The sequence below is a fragment of the Pseudonaja textilis genome, chromosome 7 (assembly GCF_049901715.1).
Source record: "Pseudonaja textilis isolate UNSWEBS1 chromosome 7, rPseTex1.2, whole genome shotgun sequence".
NCBI classification, from domain to species: Eukaryota; Metazoa; Chordata; class Lepidosauria; order Squamata; family Elapidae; genus Pseudonaja; species Pseudonaja textilis.
This window is the reverse complement of record NC_141996.1, coordinates 52,082,152-52,104,531: the sequence shown is the minus strand read 5'-3', so window position 1 is coordinate 52,104,531 and position 22,380 is coordinate 52,082,152. Positions and strand designations below refer to the sequence as shown.

The window sequence follows — 22,380 nt, the reverse complement described above, 5'->3', positions numbered from 1 at the left end:
TTGCGCTTTCCGGACTGCGAACGTCATTTCCGGTACGTTGCAGCTTCCGCCATAGAGAAAAAGCGGCGCTTTTTTTTTTTTTTTATAGGAAGGTGTATTGTGGACCACAGGACTGGTCGTCTTGTAGTCCGCATACAGGAGATGTTATTTTTAACATCATCGAATGGCATGCGAAAAGTTTTCTAAATCGGATTTCTCCAGTTCAAACCCTTCCATATATCTTCTTTGGACAGTTTTGGTATGAACGGTGGACCTACGCTGCTTTTATAATTCTTATATTAATGGTGATGCAGTGATAATTTTCCTTTTTCTATTATATAAATGGCTTTATTTAAACATATGGCAATACGGAACTGTTTTAATAAAGAACTGAATACAATACATTTTGGACACTTTCCATTATCAGTTATCATTGATTAGCCCGTTATGATTATTGCAATAGTAGCATTGATAGTGGAGACCACAGTAGAAAAATGCAAAAGAGCGAGGTTAGCTAGCAAAGTACTGGAGCAGTTTAGTAGCTGTATCAGTTGTTTCCAGTTGCTGTCATTTTGGGCATGAAACATTGGCAGGGACGGGAACAGTTGCAAAATGGCTTTTAGAAGCATATAAGCTTGACAAATCTGGTTAAATATTAATGCTTTTGAACTAGGGAGTGAATTTTAAATTCTGCTACATTATGTATAAGGAAGTGTGTTAAGTCTATAAGAATAATTTTGAAGACCCCTATATATAATTTCAAGTTTTTCAGAAAATAAAAAATTTCAAAATAGCAGTGTGAGACTTCCCCCATAGGGTTTATTTCTTGTAAATTAATATAAAAAAATACTATTTGACCATAGTTCTCTAGGGTATCTCTCTCCAACTTGATGCCTTATAGATTTTTGGGAGGTATGACTCAGCCTTCCATTCTTCCGAGGAACCAGATTGTTGAGGACAAGATGGTGACATTTGTAAACAGCTCAGAGAATGCTATAATGTATAAAGCACTGTGGAGCGGTATATAAGTCTAAGTGCTACTGCTATTAAAGCAGAGAGGGTCTTCCTCTTTGCACCTCTGTGAGGAAATCATCCGTAATTTGAAAGATTCAGATAATATAACTAACTGGGGGATTTTGGAAAAGTTTAACACAGTAACATATCTTTTGTAAGATTCTCTATGAAATCTTTATTCTAATCTTTATTGTTTAACCATCATGACATTTATAGCTGATTTGTTTTTGTTTTTTTAAAAAAGATTTTTAGAATTTAGAATATGCACAAATCTTAAACATAGGAACAATTTTCTCTTCACTCACAGTCACAGTTCTCTTGCTATTGGATATGATTTAAGATTAAAGGTAAGCTTTGAATAAAAAGATAGAAAGGACTTTGTCCTTTTGCTGCTGGCTAGTCACCTCAGTAAGAGCAGTTTATTGCAGTGTATCATGTGTGACCTTATTTGCTGTAAAAAAAAACCTCTTCGAATTCAGACCATTATTTAAAATTCAAGAAATAACTTTGTAGCCACTGAGAGATTGAAACTGTAGCTGACAGGAAAAAAAACATTAGAGATGACTGATCTATTGGATGTTGAAAATAGTAAAATACTTATGATTATCTATTATAAATTATTTCAATTTGCAGCCAGTTGCCTTGCATCTAGCTAGATGTTAAGCTAATTTCCAAATGTCTGACGGAGTGTTCTTTGAAATTTGAAATATGTATATCCTAAGTAGAATATTAAAAGATTAGTATCCATGTTGTATTTTTTGAATACCATAATTTCATTTCTTTGGCCACATAGAAGTTTTATTTTCAAGTACTTTGAACATTGAAATTATTGATAACCATAGTTTAACATAAACTAATTGTTTCCCCTTTTTCCTTTTCTTTTAAAAAAATAAAGGCATCAGCATGGTTGAAAATTCACCAGCCCCATTGCCTGAAAGAGCTATATATGGTTTTGTTCTTTACTTAGGCTCTCAATTTGCCTTTAGTAAGTAAACCATTTAAACCCAATACTTTGAATGTTGTGATACAATAGATTTCATATTACATCACAAGCAAGATAGCAATATGTATGTTGGCTGTTGCAAATAGTTGTCTTTTCAACGTTGCCTCTGCTGCAATTGAAATGTAAAGGTTCAGAGAGTTAGTGCAATGTTGCATGTGATACCCATACTGAAAGTAAGAGTCATAGCCCTGAAGGTGTTCCACATGAGAGTAAATTATGTTGAATTAATGGCTTCTAATTAAAGATAGACAAAATCTCAGTGGTCAAATGGCATGTTAGATGGCTGACAGAATATCATGTGTGTATGTGTTTATTTAAAAGACCTTGGTTACAGATAGTCCATGATTTAACATCTATTCATTCAGCAACTGTTCAGTTACCACAGCCCTGAATTAAGGGATTTATACCCAGTCCTTGAAGTTCAAGACACTAACTCCGCTGTGGTCACATGATAATCATTTGGACCCATTTTACAGCAATGCCAAGATGATGATCTTTTGGCCATCTGCCTACCTGGAGCTGCACCCACTTTACCGTGCGGCACTACTAGACCAGCTCAGGCCTTGTTTCACATCGATACAGCTGGGGCTTCTCTCTTGCCATACACAGGGTCTTTTTTCACATGCTAGGCATGTTTCATGAAAGCCTCTGGGCGGGTCATAAATAGAGACGTGTGGGCATGACATAAGATAAATCCTGGCTAAAGTCTTGGCTGCACAGGCCAAGAAAAGGCAGTATGAAAGAAGGTCCTGGCAATGTGGTAGCGGTGCAATAGATAGGCTAGCAGGCCAAAGGGCAGAGATTTGGGGAGGAGATAACAGGTGGTGGGAGTCCAAGTGAATGTAGAGGGGGCAGTCCCAAACCTTGCTGAGGCTTGGGGCTGGGATATCCACAATATTCAGAGAAATTAAAGAACTATATCTTTTAACGATATAATACTGACATAAATATTGCCATCAAAATTAACCACTACCATTTTAAAACTTTTAACGTATCCTGTACCTCCCCATAAGCAATATACTAGAAGGAGTGTAGCAATATTGACCTCACTCCTTTCCTAAGAAGTCTGTAGGGGCCGTGCATAAGCACACCAACGTGCCTACCGTCCCTGTCCTATTTCTTTTATTTTTTTATTTTGCTTATATGTATCCATGTATTCATAACTATGTTTTCACTTATACCTATTATCTTGTAAGCAATTGACAAAAATTAAATAAATAAATAAAAATATTTCAAAATCAGAAAGCCCTGAAGTGATAAAATTACACACGTTCCTCATATACAGTTCTAGGCAAAAATTTAGGCATACCTGGTCAAATTGCATGTTTTCATTTATACCTAAATAAATAGAAGCTGATTCCAAAATTGACTCAGCCTTTATCTTGTAGAAAGTTAGGCTACATTCTTTCTGAAAAGTTGGATGCATACATGCATATATATTATTTATCTTCATGCAATTGTAGCTATGAACACTCACAGCTTTTTTCTAATCCATATCCATACAAAATAACCACAAATGAACCAGAAATGCTGACTCCCTATATCAGAGATAAAATTAAATCAGTTCTTTTATTAAGGCTGTCTGAGAAATCGCTAACTTACCTTCCTCAAACCAATTATGAATATGATTATTAAAATGATTCTTACACTATATGTTTGCCTTCTTTGTGGAAATATAATTCACCACTAAGTTTAATTTTTTGCTTTTTTTCCTATGTGCTGTATCTATATATATGGATATATGTAGTTCTGTATATTGTGTGGTCCTACATACCTGAATCCTGGCTGTTCTCATTGGGCTTAACATACTGGCCTCAAAAGTAAGTTCTTAATAACACTTTCATTAAAGGTTTTCCTATTGAATCTACTGAATGATTTTATAAATGCTATGTATATTTTAACAATGCAGGTAATCCTCAACTTATAACAGTTCATTTAGTGACCGTTCGAAGTTACAATGGCACTGAAAAAAAGTGACTTATGACTATTTTTACACTTATGACATTGCGCCATCCTCTGGTCATGTGATCAAAATTCAGACACTTGGCAACTGATTCATATTTATGGCAGTTGCAATATCCTGGGGTGATGTGATCACTTTTTGTGACCTCTGAGTTAATGGTAAAGCCAAATTCACTTAACAACTTCAACAAGAAAGGTCATAAAATGGGGCAAAACTCAACTGTCTCATTTAGCAACAGAAATTTAGGGCCCAAATATGGGCATAAGTCAAGGATACCTGTATAACCTTGTATAAGAATCATCTCTGCTGATTCAGAAGAGTCATCCATTTAATTTACCATAATATTTCCAGTTGAATGTAAAAGTACTTTTCCCACTCCCAGTCCCCCTCTTCATTATGTATGTGACTTCTGATTCAGGACTTATGTGAGATTTGAGAGCATATGTAATGCTGAATGTGGCTTTTAAGTTATGAGTAAAATTATGAAACTAAAAACCAAACAACCAGGACTATGACCCTGAAAAGAAGAACAGATAACAAAAACCAGACTGTTATCTTGTCTATGATATAAAAAATAGCAGCATATGGTCACAAATAAATGCCATGGTATTGGTATTTAAAATGAGATTGGTATGGAGTCCTCAGTATTCTCTGAGCTTGGTTGTTCACTTGCAGATGTGTTATTACATGACTAGGTAATAACCATGCACATGGAGAACCAGGGTCTTCACTGTTGAACCCTGAGCTGCATATATTTTCTTCTATCCCTGATCCCTTACTGATCACAGGAAGATCACCCCTTAAGTTTTATCTGAAATATTCCAGTTCTAGAAATCATAATATGATTTACATTATTTTCTTAATCATTTATATGTAACAATCCAAAGAATATATAATCTGTAACCTTGTGTTTAGGGGCTCTTTTGCAGTCCTTTGGTGAAAAGAAGGAACCTCTTTCCATTCAAAGTATACTACTAACACAGTTCTAACTAAACTTTCTACATTCTCAGAATTTTGAATTAAAGAGCCCTATGATTTTAGACCTTCTTTCCAAGCAAACTGTTCCATTCCATTATCATGTTGCTAATTCTCTTCTTTTTCTACTATGCTATGATATGTTGATAGTTGTTTTATTGCAATTTGTCATATATACGAAGCACTACTTCAAGTATTGTTTCTACTTCCTAGATTCTGGGCTACTGCATTGCCTGTGTATCTTTTAGTTGCTGTGGGAATAGGCTATGTACTCCTCTTTGGTATTAACATGATCAGTACAGCTCCACTGAATTCTACAGACACTATAACAGGTAATCACGAAAACTACAAAAATGTACCTAGAACTGTTCGTAATGTACCCTTAACACTTTATTGTGAGATGAGCACGCTAATCTCTCAAGTATGTGGATTTTCTGCTTTATGTTGCATTGTTTGCATCATTATGTTTTAGATCAGAGAGCCAGTTTGGTCTAGTGGTTAATGCATCAGATTAGAAAGCAAAAGACCATGAATTTCAGTCCCACCTTAGCTATGAAAGCCAGCTGGGTGACTGGGCCAGTTATTCTCTCTCAGCCAAACTCAGCTCACAGGGCTGTTGTTGTGGGGAAAATAGGAGGATGAAGATGTGTTAGATATGTTTGCTGTCCCGGCGTATTTGTAAAAATAATAAAAGTGAGATATAGAATAAATGAATGAATGAATAAATGAATGGCTTTTCATAATAAAGTTTCCAAAGTTATAATGTATTGATTGTAATGGCAAATACAGATACTGTGAAAGTTATAAATGCAGGCACTGGTCACAAATTTACCTTTTCATCACCACTTTAGCTGCAAATGGTGCCAGAGATAATAATAATTTCTTGCGTTCTCACTACATTTCATCTCATCAAACAAAAAATGAATTTGTGATTTTTAAAAATCTTTTACAGATCACTATGCAAAAAATCAAAAGCAGAAAATACCACAAGAAGAAGCAATTCCTGCATTAAGAGATATTCCTATCAATGAAGTAAACAAAATGTTTTTTCATAGTAGGAAAGAGAATTAGTCTAGGGGCTCATGTAAGAAAGTATTTAAAATTTGCTCTCATGAAACACGATATAGAAATATTGACAATAGGGTGCCAAAACACTTGACTTCAGACAGCTTAGATAGATTAGCCATAAAATAAGACTGTAATAGTTAAACGACATTTTAAGGATTAGGTGGAGCCTCTTAGGGCATTGTATTTCCACAACTTTGATTCATTCATCCTTAGTCCAGATTGCTTTTTTCTTATACATTGCAGATACAGGTTTTCATTTGTTCTCTCCTATAGCTGATACTGTATTCTAAATTATTTGAGGACAGTAGTTTCCACGTGAAGTTCTGTTGACAAATCCTGCTATGTATTTCTCTACGTCAATATAGTATATTCACAAGACAGTGAATTTAGTCACTTCTCAGTAGTGTTCTGTTTTGTATATTAGCTAAACTTTGTATTATTTAAGGATACGTTCCAAGAACTGATAAATAAAACTACTAAATGTGGTGGCTGTTTCTTTTAACAAGGTACACCGTGTAAAATTAAGATCATGTTTATTATAAAGCAGCTTAGATAAGTGCATAATAGAAAAGTTATGCTGGATTAAGCCCAGAATCATTACCCTTAGATGTTTAGATATGATTTTTCTTCCATGTGCATAGAAAAATTAGCTAAAGTAAGCAAAGTTCAGATTTTTAAAGTTATAGATACTGATTGTATTCCAATGTGAAAGTAATACTATAAATAATTCCAATTGAAATGCAGACCTCAGTCTTGAATGTAATTGCTTCATGACTAGTCATATTTATATGCATACATATTAAGAACCCTTTAACAATTAAAGACATTTTCTTTACTCGCTGTATACATTTATTTTGAGTTTTATTCTTCAGTCATGGTTAAAATAAATTTAGGAGATGTCACAAGAATATACTGCAGTGAATTAATATATATACTTTCATCAAAAAAGCTTGGAACACTTATTCTTATTTTAGTTTACTTTGTATGTTGGTATATAAATAATAGACAGCATAATTCTTTTTACAATTCTTTCTACACAGATGAATTCTATTCCTAAGTAAATGGTTATAGAATTACAAGCTTATCAAGTAAGAGAACATAAAAGAGATGAGAGAAAAAAGCTGGAGTTATGATACCCTACCCAGTTGACTGGAAAAGCAGGTCATTTAGCTACAAAGGAGCAAACGTACTTAGAATGTAATATTTAAACTAGTTTTTCTATCCTAAACATGTAGACTAGAATCAGAGTTGGAAGGTACCTTTGAGGTTTCTCGTCCAGTCCTCTGCAGAATACAACAGACCATTTGGCAGGTAATCACTCAGTCTTTGTTTGAAGAATCTTTTTTAAAAAAGGAAAACTCACTTTTTCATGTGGCAGACTGTTCCACTGATTGAATTCAATCACAAACCTCCTCTTAATATTTTTCCTGAACCTCCTTTGTTGTACTTTTAACTCATTTCTACTAGGGCAATAGAAATAAATATCTCTCACTGGGAGAATAATCTTAAGAGTTATATCATTTTTCCATTTGTATTTTCCGTAGGCTAATACTGTATTCCCAGATCTTTTAATCATTCCGCACAGGCCTTAGTTTCTAGATTCTTCACCATCTTGGTAACCATCTTCTTTTTTTTCAAATTTGTCACTATTCCATTCTAATGCCTAAATCCTGTCACAGTATTCCAAATGGGTTCTGACCAAGGTAGAACAGGGGCGACAAATATGAGGTAAGGTTAAAAAGACATAATTCAGGTACAAGTAGTCCTCAGCTATTACAATTGGGACTGGCAATTTGGTCACTAAATAATGTAAAAACTAAGTGAGATTGTCAGAGTGCTTATGATATTACTTCATCTTTCCCTTGATTTAGAGACCTATAAAGGTTGTAAATGTGAGGATTGGTTGCAGGTTACTTTTTCATCATCGTAGTGATGTGAATGATTGCTATTCAAAGCAGTTGATGAACAAGCACTACTTGTAGAGTCAACTATGGATTTATTTGGTGCTGTCATTCCACTTCAACATTAACTTAGTGTTTCTAAAGTTGAATTAGTTTCTTGGAGGAAAGATGGAACATTTATCTAAATCTTGGTATTCATCCAGAATAAATGCAATCTAAAATACAAAAAAATATAAATCAATTAGACTTTGTATACCTAAATGATTTTGTTTCAGTTTTATGAAAAGACTCTCTTTGGGACAGATATAAGATCCAGATTTGTTGTTTTAAAGGAGAAAATAGCCATAAGAAATGTTTAAGATATATTTTCCACCAATATAATCACAATGATTTCTTCTGGAAAGGTTATAAATTAGCAGGAATGAAATAAATTTTGATTATGGGTGGTTTTCTTCTCAATTTCTAATTCATTGTTAAAAGATATGGCTTTTTTCCAATGCATTTCCTTCATTGAAAAAGTCTTTACTGTTGGTGACTTTATGTATCATTTGTTGCAAAGCTATTCCTCAACAAATGCACATTTTGATAACTTACAATTCTGTCAAAAACTTTCCTCTGAATCCATTTTTTGCAGCTTTCCATCTGTAAAAACGAAACCAGCTTCAGTAGGGGACCTTCACTTTTTTAATCTTTAACTATATATCATTAAAACTTTCATTGTACTTTTCTGTTTGTATCCTAGTTTATGAATTAAGGTACCTAAAATCTGCTAATTTAATGCATAAAACATCCAGGGCCCACTATTTCTGTGGAATTAAAATTTCCACGATGGTCACATCAGTTTAACTCACAAAATTGTGATTGTTGTAGCATCCCCATGGTCATCTGATTATGATTTCTAATGCTCCCTGCCATCTTCCCACAAGCAAAGTCAATGGGGAAGCTAATAGAAAGTTGGAAGCCCTCCCGCTGTATTATTTTTGCACATCCCTGGTCATTCTGTTTTCTATTTAGGTAAGTAAATATTAACTTTTTATTGAAGTTCATTTGCAACAATTATTTTTCTATTATGAAATATATTTAGATGATCATGGAACCATTCAGTATTGTGTAAGAAAAATATGGTCAGTTTAAATTGCTATTCTGTGGATAAATGAGAAATCTGCTTTGAAAGAAACAGGGAAGGCACTTCTGGTATCAGACTAGCAAATGAGATGTTCCCATGATATTCCCAGTGATATGGTTTGGTTCTCTGGCATTTGCATAGATTATGTTTTCATGTCCTGAAAACAAACTGCCAATTTTTCTGTAGAACTTTTCCCAACTTTATTTAGCTTTACAAATCGAATATAAACATGTTTTATGTCTGCTTATGGGCTTGTAACGTTCTTTCTCACAAGAAGAGTATATAGTAGTATTTACAATCTATAAAGGTGTTCTTCCTTGGAAGAATGTTTGACTGCATTTTATTTATTTACATTTCTATGCCGTCCATCTCCCTTACAAGATGATACGGCATTCCCAGTCCCTCAGGTTGGCGCCTCCTAAAAGAAGGTAGTTATATACACCAGACAAGACTCGTTATTGACAAAGGTGAAAGAAATCTTAATGCGTAGCAGTAAGGTTGAGGCAGAGACAGGAAGGCGAAACAGAAACTAGGAAAGTGCTAGCAAGGAAATCGCCGTCCTTCGAAACGGGAGACTTTTCCCCCATGGAGCAGACCCATCAAGAAATCGAGCCCGAGGGAACCTTTCGGCTGACCTACGACAGAGTGGGAGGAATCCGATTTCTGGCCAATCAGCACCGCCTTTGACTTCGCGTGAGGAAGAGCGAGAGAACCAATGGGGAAGCGGTGGCGCGGCGACATCGCCGCTCTTCACTTTGCCGAGAAGTTGCTGGTGCAGGGATGGGGATCCGGCCGTGAGCGGCCTTTCGCAGTCGCCGGCAGCTCCCTCCTCGCGTCATGCTTATCACTCTCTGCTACTTATACCTGTGGGCGCGCTGGGGGCCTTATTCCGCTGGGCTCATACGGCGCACAGTGCGCCGGTTGTACCGAACCAGGTGTTCCTTTACGTTCTGCTCTTCCTCCGGCTGCGGCGGCTCCTCCTCCTCCAGTTTCGGGTGTACTCGCTTCACCTTGCATCAGCAGATCCCCCACCTTCCGCTTTGCAAACAGGAGGCGCCCGGCCTCTCCGACGAGATAATTTGCCTCAGGGTGGGCGACAAGGTTTTCTTCACTGGCGAGACTCAGGTGTGATATGCAGTGGCAGAGAGTCGACCAGGGAGGGCTGGGCCTGTCGTGAGTTGCGAGGGAAGAGAAGTGGGTGTGGATGAGCGAGGGTTAGGGGAGTGTTGCTGGCTCACGCCTGCATTTATTAGAGAGGCTGAAAACTTTCACTCGTTCTTTCACCTGTTCCTTGGACAGGTCCGAGGTAAGCAGGAAATACCAGATGAAGCTGAATGTATGGCACGAGCCACTGATACTTTATGAAGTGTTCAATATATGGCTTCAGCTTGTCTGTTTTCCTGCTTTGAAAATTTCCCAAGCCAGCTTGCGCATGGATGTAGAGGTATCATAATTTAGGGACACTTGTTATTAAACAAGTGACAAGATAGCAGAATTTCAAAACTGTTTATCAATTGAAATCTCAAGAAAAGTAGGTTTCAGCAAAAGTAAGTGCCAATATGTATTTTTTTAGAGTAATGGACTGGAATGGCATTCCTTTAAAATCCTTGACTGTTGAAAACATCAAATTAGATTGCATAACATTCTCTATTCCCATTGGTATATGTGCCCAATAAATGTATGTAGTCATAAATATGCTTGTGTACATGTGTGTTTTATTTATGTATGAGTGTAGAATGTCTCTTTGTTAAATGTTTAGTGTGTGAACTTACCATGATATTTGTGATAAAGAGAAAAGTTATCCTTCTAACCTGATCAACCAGAAATGTTGATTGCCAATTCCCATAATTAGCAACCCACGTTTTACTGCTAGGGGAATGTGGAAAGAAGCATCTGGGAGGAGTACAGTAGGTATTGAACAGAACACTGAGAATATTCCAAATATATTTTCTTATCATGGGGAAATATTTTGCATCTTGAATATCCATAAATAATGCATAGCAAACAAAAACAACAACAAAGTTACAGTTCATGTCCCTACTCTTCCCATAAGATGCAATAATTATGGCTTGGCATATCCTAGGAACTTGTAGGTAATAATTATGCGGATTTCCCAAGATCAACATTACATAAATGTATGTACAGATATACGTTTAAAACACATAAATTAGAATGTTATTAAGCACAATTATAGACATATTAGTCATTCATGAAGATCCATGCACCGAATTACAATTTGGTTTGTATTTATCACTTTCCCCAAAAATTTAAATCCAGAAATCTCATGTTTGACAGAAACTGCAACTTTTTTAACAATGGTAAATTGCAGATGAGTTATAAGATTTTCAAAGGTTACAGTTCACTTCTATTTTTGCTCAACTATATGTGTCTTTGAGATTACTCTTACATAGCAATATTCAAAACTTGAACAGTGGTGGCAGTAATATTGTGAAAAATAGCTCAATAAAGCAATAAAATGTTGTGATTCAATGTATTAATAATAATGTAGCTAAAAGCCAAGAATTAAATTGTAAAGTTACCAAAGTATTAGATTAATTTTGATAAATTATGTAAGTTTCAAGAATTCAGGGATATATTAAGGTTACCATATTTAATATGTGTAGATTGAGAAAATGGTTAAATCAAAATCTAGAGGATCAGAAAGTCCTGTTCCTATGTACATTTTTTTCATCTTTATTTTTTCCTGCTCACGTAATTTATTTTCTGTCTTAGATTATATCATTGGCTTAATGTTTGTATCACATGGTTGCAAGATCACTGCACTCACTTAATTCTTAAAGCAAAGCTATTGATGCATGATATAACCAAGTTTTGTTGTTTGTCACCACTTTGTCTCTGACCCTAACATTGATTAGGGTTGAAAGAGAGTGACCAACCCAAGGTCCCTCTGGTGACATTCATGTTAATGGAGACCTAGAAATTGGATCTTCCCAGTTAGCAGTCATCTCTTCCCTAAATGACTAAATATTTACATTCCACAAAGGTACTATTTTATTTTAATTATTTTAAAAACACCAAAAATCTTAATATTTCAAATTTATATATTTTTTAAATTAAGTTAAATGTTTATTCAGATTTTTGCTGCTGACTTTATGTTCTTTAAATTGTTTAAGATAGGTAATTCTTTGATTTCTTATAGGATGAAGAATCAGTCACCAGATAGCTTTTTCTGAACTGTTGCTCAGTTCTTTTTTAGCTTTAAATTGTCATTTGATAAAATTAGAAGAGTAAGAAATGGGAGACATGTATGTTTTTTAAGGACATGTTTGATAAGCATCTCTGAAGCAGTTATGTCACGTTCAGAAGTAAATCACACTGTGGTTGATTCAGTTTACTCCCTAGTAGATACTCTTTTATTTGCAACCAAGTCTTTATTTCTAAGTAAACAGGAACTATTTGAAGTTAGAAGTATTTTAGAGAAATGGTGGTTGAGGAAATGAAAGGGTCACTACAGACATGGGTAATCTACCCCAAACTATATTTATTATAGTATTAATGTTGAACTATTTCACACTGTTATTTGGCAGAAACAAAACTAAAAGCTTCTAGCAGGTATACTTAAATACTGACCATTCAGAATGGGTTTGATTCTAACGTTTTCCTTGCATATGAAATGTATTTTTGGTTAACATTAAAATTGATTCACCTTTCTAACCATTTAAACTGCTATAAAAGATGTCTGACTGAATAAATACTTCTGGAATTATCCAGATTTTGTAAACTATAACACGTTGCATTTTTCTAAAATGATATAGTTGATTTAAGCCACCTTTTTTTCTTTTCAGTCCCTTGATGATTTAAACAAATGGACATTATTTATTGTATCACATTTTAGTTATTTGGAACAAGTAGTTGAAGATGAACATATTACATTTGTAACTGAAGGTATTTTCATTCAAACAAGTAGTTCACAAGCTGTAAGTTGCTCAGCAAAAAAGGTAAGTCTTCTTTAAAATACTTTTACTAAATACTTTTGCTAATAAGTCTTTAAACTAATTTGAAGTACTGACTTTTGTTTTTAAAAGCCAGTTCTTAAAAGGGAAGGTAATGTGTCCAAATTATAACTATTCCCCAGTTCAAAAGTATCTAGGAACTTCGTAAAAGCTTGATAATAGCTTTTTGCATAGCTTTTAAGAAAGATGAGTCGAGCCTCCATAAGAAATTTATAAGTCTGTTAATTCCTAATCCCGTATTTCCTTCTCTGTTCTCTATTTTGTCATTTACCATGAACAATATTAATTTGAATTTATTAATTTAAATTTGTTATTCTTCCCATTGGTTTTTCATTAACCATGGGTATAATTTGGAACATGACTTGGTAGATGTATTTAATCTCGTAACTTAATTTAGAAATTCCATTAATGGTAGGAATATTAATTTTACAGTGCATTTCAATATTCTAACTGTACAGGTATTAATATGAAAATTATTCTCTGTATCTTTCTTCAGATTGTGAAATGGTCAGATTTTTGTTCTCCTTTGGCCTTTAAAACTGGAAAGCCTTACATATTATTTGCTGAAGCCAGCATAGATAATTTTAGTAGCCTTGGGATAGCATTCTTAGAAGACAGACTCCAAATGGATAATGGAATGGTTCCTCAAAAAATTGTCTGTAAGTATACCCATTTTTATCCCCAACAAAAGTATATATTTATATGGCATATAAACTATTCTCAAATTCAGAGCTTCATCATTCTTTGCAAATTCACCTTGCTTTGATGCCTATCAATTAGAAGTCCATCTGATGCTGACGGTATCCTCTTCTCACCCCGCCACCCCCCAGAAATTTGCAATAGGCATGGGAAGGATAGAAAAAAGACCATTTGTGTAACACTGAATTATAAATCATTATGACTAATATTTATCACATGTATGTGGTTATGTATTTAAGAGTCTTAACCACTATTGCTCAGGAATATGTAATCAGCGTCAGCAGAACTTGCCTATGACTTTATTCCTCATCATCCCAGGGGGGGAAAGTACCAATCAATTAACGGGATTAACTTTGGATTTGGAATTTGAATTTTTTTACATATAACATATAATAGATTGTGAAGTTCTTCTTAGACAAAAAGCACTGCTTAAGAAAAAGTGTCTTTGTCATTTGCTGGCCCAGAAGGTCTCCTCCTGCCAAATTTATGAAGCACATTTAAATGATGCCTAATTCCAAGGTCAGATATGTTTAATTTCCATGCTTCTGTTGACTTGTGCAATGATCGAAGGCAGCATAACATGGGTTGAAATCTTTCTTTACTATCTCTTCTTTGAGCTGCAGTATGCCCACTTTAGTATCGGTGGGTGTTTGCTAATTTCTCCTGAGTTATCACCTGTAAACAGACTTGAGTGGGGATAACTGTATCTGATCTTTCAATTTATAGGTTGTTAATGGAGGGGTGTATGTTGACTGAGTGAAGAACCAGTGCCACAGTCTCCTCATTGAGCTAGGAAGGAAACTCTGCCCCCAAATAAGTTATTCCATACCTGATGCAGGGCCATATTTGCTACAGTGCCAGTTGGAGCAGGCATATGAACGAAATCCAGTCTTCTTCCGGATGTTTAAGTCTTAAATAATAAAATCTGGCCTAGAACCTCCTTTTTCTGTCTCCTTCTGATTACTTATTTGCTTCCATCTACTCAAGTTTTTTTTTAAGGCTGGGATATTTACAATTCTCAAACTTGAAATGGTTTGTTGAGTTCACAAAATATATTGTTAAAAGCGAACAAGCCAGCCAATGTGGTGATATAGTTCAGGTTTTGGATTTGAGTTTGGGAATACCCAGATTCAAATCTGTCCAAAGTCATAGTATTTTGGGCTAGCTACTCTCTCTCAATCAACCTATCTTATAGGGTTGTTATGAAAAAAAATTGGAGAAGGAAGTGCTAAATACATCTTCAGCTCCAAGGAGAAAGACAAGATAGAAATCAGTCAATTAAACATTATTATGAGACAGAAAGCAGTATATAACCCCAGTCTATGTGTAACTAAATAGCACAAGTTCATGAAACATTTTATCTATGCCAAAGTGCAGATAAAACAATTTACCAGGAACAATTTATCAGAGAAGTCCAGAACATTCCATCTCTCTTGGAACCATGCTAAACATCTTTCTGAATTATCTTTTTCTGGGAGCACTTCAGTGGTTTCCAGAAATAAATTTTCCATCCCAGATACCCTTGAACAACTTTCATTTCAGAGAAATTTAGGAGCATCTCCCATTAATAGTATGGTTCAGAGAGTTTTAGTATGTCCCATTCATAAATTGATGAATATAGTACATTTATATCTGTGCCTAAATCAAAGGAGAAAACAATTAATTAAACATTTGCAGGAATGTTAAGGTTGTATTACGAACATACAAGAAGTAAAAGGCACTCAGATCTACACAATGCATTTTAAGAGTGGATTATCAGTTAAAGTTTATATTAAAGGCAGAATTATTTAGTGATGCTATGTTTGTGTTTTGTTTAATAACTTACTTAACATGTATTAGCTGTAAACCTGAAGAAATCGGCCTTGAAAGAATTAAAACTGGCTCCAGGTACCAAAGAGGAAGAGAAGATGGGTCAGATACAGACTAGTGAACTGTCACAAGACTCACTTTTTGAAAATATTGATAAATCTCATGTGGAAACTGCTGATTGTGCAGGAAGTGGTGATCAAGAAATGCACCAAGAGAAATGCAGACTGCAGAAAACAAATGGATATCATGAGGAACTTGAGCAATTATCTGAAAAGGAAGGAGATGCTTCAGAACATCATCACCTACATCTTTCAAGCTGCCATGAATGTTTGGAACTGGAGAACAGTACAATCGAGTCAGTTAAATTTGCCTCAGCAGAAAACATCCCAGATCTTCCGGATGATTATAATGGCAGCGTAGAAGAAGTTAGTGGAAACTGTATAACAGGAAATATGCAAAGAGAAAATTTGACTGGAAAGCCTCCTAATATTTTAATTTATCTTGGTTCTGATTCTAAAAGAGTGAAATTTGAAGAAATAAAATCAGTCATAATGGATTGTGTTGATATTAATGCTTACACCATCTACCAGTTGTTAGAGAAACAAGTTCTGACTGTTCCTTGGATTGACAATGCATTGCTTCTGATCATGGCTGAATCAGAACCCATTTCAGATGCCGTGTCTAAACAATTTCTAGCTTTCATGTCAAAAGGTGGGAAGATTTTGGGGCTTTCTTCCACTTTCACATTTGGTGGTGTAAAAATAAAGAGTAAGAATGAAATAATGGACAAGATACAAACATTAGTTTTTTCAAAAGATAAGAACAATGAGATAAAATTAAATGCTCTAGCTAGTGGAAAAATTTTTGAGGTGGACATTTCAGAAAAACTTAATCCCATGAAGACACTTGGTTATTTTGACAATCCGGATAAAGATATGATGATTGTTCGTTTATCGTATGGAAGTAATGGAGGAGAAGCAATTCTTTCTCAGGTACAGTATAAATAAGTTCTCATTTTGTTTGTTATTTTTCATATATTTCTTAAATAATGTTGTTTGCAGAATGATGGTAAATGGTAGGCACAATGTTGGGTAACAGCATATGCAAGCTAGTGTTAAATGTATTAGACATTTGGTGAATGATGGTTTGGATTCAAAATACCTTTTCATAAACTGAAAGCACTTCAACGTTTCAAAATAAGTGAGAAATATATCATTGATTTGTTTGGCTGTGGGTCTTTGTACACCTTGCATATTGTTATTCGGAAGGGTCCCTTAACTCCTGGTGGTAATTTGGAAGTTGAAATAGATTATAATGAGAAAGGAGAGATTGAAAAGCCTTACATGTGTGTATGTAGGTAGATAGGGTGAGTGAGTGAATGAGTTCTTTGAAAATTGAAAGTAATTGTAAAGTAAGTAGAAATCTGATGTATGCCATTCCTATTCTTCTTTCATGGTAGGATTGCATGCTGAATTTTCAGCTGATAAAAAGATGGTATTTCAGTAGCATGATTTAAGTAGCAAACTTTATATACAGATGGCCTACACTATCCCCATTTTCATGTGACATAATTGATAGAGACCAAACCTCAATATATATGTTAAAAGGTTTCCATGGATCTATAACCTGAGCCTTATTTTTTGTTACTTTATCCTGGCCCAAAACTATGGATAGACTTTTATACTTTTGTAAAGTATTTTGTTTAAGGTTAGATTTAAGTTATACCATGCACCAAAGAAACTAGCATGAGGCACATGATGAACAACCTGCTCTGAATAAGGCTAACTGATGCTTGGGATCCATTTAGAGCCCTACAACTGGGAACACCTAGCTAGTTAAATGTATTATTCCAATCATTAACCAGTACAAAGGAAATCATTATGCAATATCTTCATTTGGGAGGACAAAAAGGAACAAATGCAGGTGACTACTCTGGGAGGAAGAAAGCACCATAGGCTCACCTAATCCCATAATTCTTACAGACTCAATTTTGTTCTTCCTTGTTTTTCACTAAATGGAACCTCATGAATAATTAGGACCATTATAATGTTTTAAGTAGATTCTAGTTAAATTGAGGTAACAGTGTTAAAAAAAATTAACAAAAAACAATGATACTATTCCTTCTTATAAGATTATCGCTGTTGCCTTTTATATTGCCTCAACATTTAGATGCAATTTTATTAATAATGTTTTATTAATAGTTTTATTTAGTTACCGCACATACTTGTGCATAAACAGAGAATTTTAGGTGCCAAAATATACCCAAAACATTGGGTTAAATTTATCCACAAGTATATAAGTTACTTTTTAAAGTACCTTTATATTCCGTATATATTCCTATATAAGCCCATCCATAGATAACACAACTCTGAAATTTTTAATAAAAATACCATGAAAAATAAGGGCTAGCTTATTTACAAATGGGGTAATGTGTGAGTGTATACAATAAGTTTAAATGGTTATTTAATAACTGAAGTGATACAAATTGAAACAAATTGATTTGAAAATGATTGTACGTTATTTGACCCAATAGATAAATTGATCATAGTTTTATGATCAATAATTAATTTTCAATAAAAAATATTTTCAATAAAAAATATTTTTTTTCTGCCTTGCCTTTATAGGCACATTTGGAAGTGAATATCAGAAATTTATGTCGACCTAAGGATGACTTCAATCTGCTCAAAATAAGCAACATCAGAAGATATGATGTACTTGTTGAAATCCTGAAGCTACTGGGGTTGAGCTGTGAATTAAGTACTATTCCTTCTTTAACGCCTCTTTATCTACTCTCATCTGATAAGGTAGGTTTTGGTTTAAATAAATAAGAACATAGGCAGTGCCCGGCTGGACTAGTTAGTAATCATTCCTTGAATCCAAGCTATCCACTGCTTATACTATTCACTACTTTTCAGTTTGCATCCGTGTGTCTTAACAATTACTCCATCCATTTGCTCATCTTTTATAAACATAATAATTAATAAAAATTTGTCTGAAAGAACTATATTGCAGAAGACATTTATGAGCCATAGAAGCCATTGTTAATAAGCAGAAATTAATTTTGGAAATGAGCAATTTTGTGACACAGATTTCTGAACTATATCATTAAATTGATTTTACATCACTGAAACAGATTTCATGGTGTTAGAAATTTATAAATATATGATTGGAATTTAAGCAGTTCATATTGTGTTTATTGAAAACACCACAAGATGGCACTTCTGAGCTGCCTTAGAATATAATTCTATGTTGTATATGTATGTTTAAAATAACTAATTTCTACAGTTAGATTTAGTTTTAATATTTTTTTTAAAATAATAATATTTAATCAGACATTACATTTACATTTTTGAAAGTTTGAAGTAGCTCAAAAATTTTAGAAAAAGTTTAAGTCAAACACATGCTATGTTACGTAGTCTTAGGGAATTTTCATACTAAACAAAAAAGGGTTCTGTAATTAAATGACTGAATCTACAGGAAACTGGAGTTTTAAACTTTTGCTCTAAAAAGCCGCCTGGGTGTTCACACCTAGTCCTACGTTTTGTTTTAGACTGATGGTTTACAGTTCTATTGCCATCATATGCCTTCTAGAGGCACCTCACCTAGTTTCCTTCCATAACCATGGCATTTCAGAGAGAGATTTCATATCCTTTGCTGCCTATTTGTTATTAAAAGATGAATGAAATGAAATATTTAATAATGTCACCACCCTGCCATGTAATAGAGGCGTGTTACTAGTACAAGATTAACATTGGGAGATAAACCAATATCACCAGAGATTAGCAAAATCACATTTTATTTATAAAGAACAAAATATAAGATTTAAATATTAACATACAAATTGTGAATATCGGTAAAGAAATTATATAGTTTCCTATATCAGTAATACAGCTGTCTGTTTAAAAAGAAAATTCTAAACATCTTTCATAATTTTTGGAAATTTAATGAGAAACATTTCCAAACTACTAGAGTTCATATGGTACAGTGAAATACAGAAAATTGGATTTAACACAACACAAAAGCAAATTAAAGAAATAACAATCTTCTTTGGTCTGGTCAAGGATGGTGATGGAGATCTGACAAATAGCATTTTTTCCTCATGGGCATGTATATTCCATAACATCTCACAAAGAAATACATTCACAACAAGCTGATTGGTGGGGACACAGAGTACCAAATTATCTTCGTAATGCTTTATTTTATCTAAGCTTTATGTCTTCTAAATCATTTTGGATCCCCAGAAGCTGAAATCAGTATCCAATGTTAATGTAGGATGATTTTGCTTGTTTTTTCTTGCAGAGCTTTTAATTTGTTTTGTCCTTTCATAAAAGTTGGAATTGGACAGGTTACATAAAAATATAGAAGATGATTCTTCAGGGCAAGGAGATAAGGCCTTGACCTCATGAATGCTTCCTTTATTTTAAACATCTAAGTCTTTTGTATACTCAGTCTCTGAGTATTATGTATTAAAAGTCTTCTTCTTCTCTCTTAAAAGGCACATTTTCTGTTAGGGCTATAATTCTCATATTAATCCAAAGGCCTATGGTTGTTTAAATTGTTTTAAGCAACTGTTCTTAATTTGGCTGCTTTTTATTTTGGACAAAATCAGTTGATAGGCATTAGTTTTCTGCTGAATTTTTTTTAATTCCTGCTTGCAATAATCAGCATTTTCAGAGCAAAAATATTTTGTTTCATTTTTACTCGTATTAGGCTGGGGTGTTATAGCCGGCTCATATCAGCTCCCAAGAGCCAATTTTCTGAAATTCTGTGAGCCAATTGAGAGCTGAGCTATGAGGCCTAGTGCACCAATCAGCTGTTTGACAGCTAGCAGAGATTCCTTAGTTGATTTCAAAATATTCTGGGTAAGACACTTAAATTTCTGTTTGTTGAAATTATTTATTTCAATTCACAAGCAGTCCTTGTTTAATGTCCATTTGTTTGGCAAATAATTAAAGTTATGGCATTGCTGAAGAAAGGAACACACAACTCATCAAAGTTGCAATGCTCTTGCATTGATCCCATAGTCATGTGAACAAAATTCAAGCCCACCTGAAGTTTAGCAGGCTGCCTACTTGCTCCTGCTGCTTGCTGACCCTACTACCTAGCCCTGCTTGCCACTGTCATTACCACAAACCATTACTATACCATTACTTGGCTTTTCTTCCAAGCAGGGTCTTCTCTTATGTGTTGGTTAGGGCTTTCTTTTGCAAACGAACTCAGCCAGCATGTGAAAGGTGGCTTTGGCTGGTACGGTAATGGCATGTAGTACAAAGGGCAAGGTAGTCGCATGCAAGGCTGGACAGCAGGAACAACTGGCAGCAGTGGGTAAATGGACGGCAAAAAAAGCAAAGATAGGGCAGAGATGGGTAAAGGAGGGTTGAGGTGGGGGTGGAGCAGTCCCTTAGCTTTTTCCAAAGCTTGGTTTGAGTGGGTCCTTGCATAACTACTGCTTGGAATTTAGTCAGTAACAGCAAGTAGGATTTAATAACGTGACTTGTATTATATTAAAAAGAGTTGCCCTGAAAGAATGAATTGCACTGAACCATGCAGAACAGTCTTGTAGAAATGGAGCTCTCCACTCAGTGGTATGCTGACAAATATGTAATAATTGGTTCTTTTGGCTCTATTACTGCTACTGTGTTATACTGCTAGCTGCCAAACAGCTGATTGGTGCACTAGGCCTCATTCAACTTTCACATATTTTATTTAAGGTCTCCTAAATGGAAGAACTGTTTCATCAGTTTTACTATATTGTGCAATGCTATTTAGTTTTGCTGTAATTTTGAACTTGTAGAGTGGAATTCTGCAATCTTTGTAACTGAAAGTCAGCTGAAACTGTTAATTGCTAAAATCCAAAATCAAAGTTTATTTTCAAACATAAGACATAGGCATGGTGCTATTTTATTCTGATTACCTGAGGACAATATAAAATACGGGGGGGGGGGGGATTAATAGCAGTTCCAGTTCCAGTAAATAGAATGGAACATATTTCAGTAGGTTTTAAGCATTTCTATGAATATGCAACATGTGAAATACTATCACAATACAGTATTTCTATTTCAGATTGTGTGTTTTCAGCTTAGGACAATGTTTAGCCTTTGACCTAACCCCTTTCTTAAAATAAACTATTTGTTGGTGAGAGCAGCTGCTGAAGAGATTGTTTCCAGACTCCTCTCATAGCACCAAGTAACAGGAAGTAAACTAGAGTGTCTGATAGAAAAGCTGAGGATCACCTGTAACATAGTTCCATTATATTTCTATAACATGCACATGCTATGCCTTTCATGTTTGAAAGCATGCCTTTAATGAGGGCGTAAAGCTGAAATAAAACCTAGAAGCAGGCCCAGTTTGTCTGATAAATGTTGAATGATTTTTTTTCTCTTAAAATTTACATGTTTTAAAAAAGGTTGGGAATCCCTTAGCTATAGATGCTGCTAAAATGTAGACTCAGCTTCCCACAATAAATGTCCAAGGAATATTGAGAGTTGTAATAGAAGTAAAACTTAGATGGGCATAAGCTCCTCATCCCTGCTAAGTCGACAGAATTGGGACAAGTTGAGATATTATTTTTACCATATAGATATTTATGAAAATCATTGACCTCTGTGTTGGCTTCTGTTTGTATTAATTTTTATTTTATTGTGACTTTAATAGTATATCATAAATGGCAGTGTCAATAAAATAATATGCAGTGTTTGTTATATATAATAAATAATATACCTATAAATGACGTTTATAGCTACCATACATAACTTAATCACAAACAATGGTCAAGGCATCCATTCCATCCCCCAAATTTTGCAATATAAAATCTCATAAGTTTTTAACCATCCATTTTTATTTATTTATTTAATAATATAGAATTTATA

The 22,380-nt window shown here is 34.5% G+C and overlaps 2 protein-coding genes and 1 long non-coding RNA gene across 8 annotated transcripts in view; 2 read left to right on the top strand and 1 right to left on the bottom strand.

Moving 5' to 3' along the window:
- The first annotated feature begins 51 nt into the window (after positions 1–51).
- On the top strand, positions 52–6,846 carry PIGP (phosphatidylinositol glycan anchor biosynthesis class P). Of its 5 annotated transcripts, none has more exons than XM_087937638.1 (6): positions 52–238; positions 1,301–1,340; positions 1,889–1,978; positions 3,744–3,816; positions 5,148–5,266; positions 5,887–6,846. In XM_087937638.1, exons 3-6 carry the CDS (start codon positions 1,897–1,899, stop codon positions 6,003–6,005), a joined length of 393 nt encoding a protein of 130 aa, XP_087793764.1. In that variant the 5' UTR covers positions 52–238; positions 1,301–1,340; positions 1,889–1,896; the 3' UTR covers positions 6,006–6,846. The 5 variants fall into 5 exon arrangements, with proteins under 5 accessions (XP_087793764.1, XP_087793763.1, XP_026556310.1 ...); XM_087937637.1 differs by having other exon boundaries at positions 1,238–1,340; XM_087937639.1 differs by having other exon boundaries at positions 54–284.
- Positions 6,847–7,626: 780 nt separating this feature from the next.
- LOC148125336 (uncharacterized) lies at positions 7,627–10,193 on the bottom strand. The gene is made up of 3 exons (XR_015744353.1): positions 9,665–10,193; positions 8,498–8,545; positions 7,627–8,118 (listed from the first exon to the last, which is right to left on the bottom strand). It is a non-coding gene; the product is annotated as an uncharacterized LOC148125336 (long non-coding RNA).
- Positions 9,723–22,380, top strand: part of HLCS (holocarboxylase synthetase) — a 68,919-nt gene continuing 56,261 nt past the window's right edge. Inside the window, exons 1-5 of one of the 2 annotated variants that reach the window (XM_026700520.2) lie at positions 9,723–10,154; positions 12,836–12,988; positions 13,500–13,662; positions 15,542–16,503; positions 18,136–18,315. In XM_026700520.2, the coding sequence (XP_026556305.1) occupies positions 9,867–10,154; positions 12,836–12,988; positions 13,500–13,662; positions 15,542–16,503; positions 18,136–18,315 (1,746 nt within the window). In that variant the 5' untranslated portion in view covers positions 9,723–9,866. Of the gene's footprint in view, positions 10,155–11,908; positions 12,034–12,835; positions 12,989–13,499; positions 13,663–15,541; positions 16,504–18,135; positions 18,316–22,380 lie in introns of those variants that run through there. The other variant, XM_087937634.1, reaches the window with a different exon arrangement.

Coding starts and splice junctions, on each gene's coding strand:
- PIGP (XM_026700525.2), top strand. CDS start 1,897: ATGGTTGAAAATTCACCAGCCCCATTGCCTGAAAGAGCTATATATGGT. Junction 3,817..5,147: donor TTAACATACTGGCCTCAAAA/GTAAGTTCTTAA, acceptor TCTACTTCCTAG/ATTCTGGGCTACTGCATTGC. Junction 5,267..5,886: donor TTCTACAGACACTATAACAG/GTAATCACGAAA, acceptor AATCTTTTACAG/ATCACTATGCAAAAAATCAA.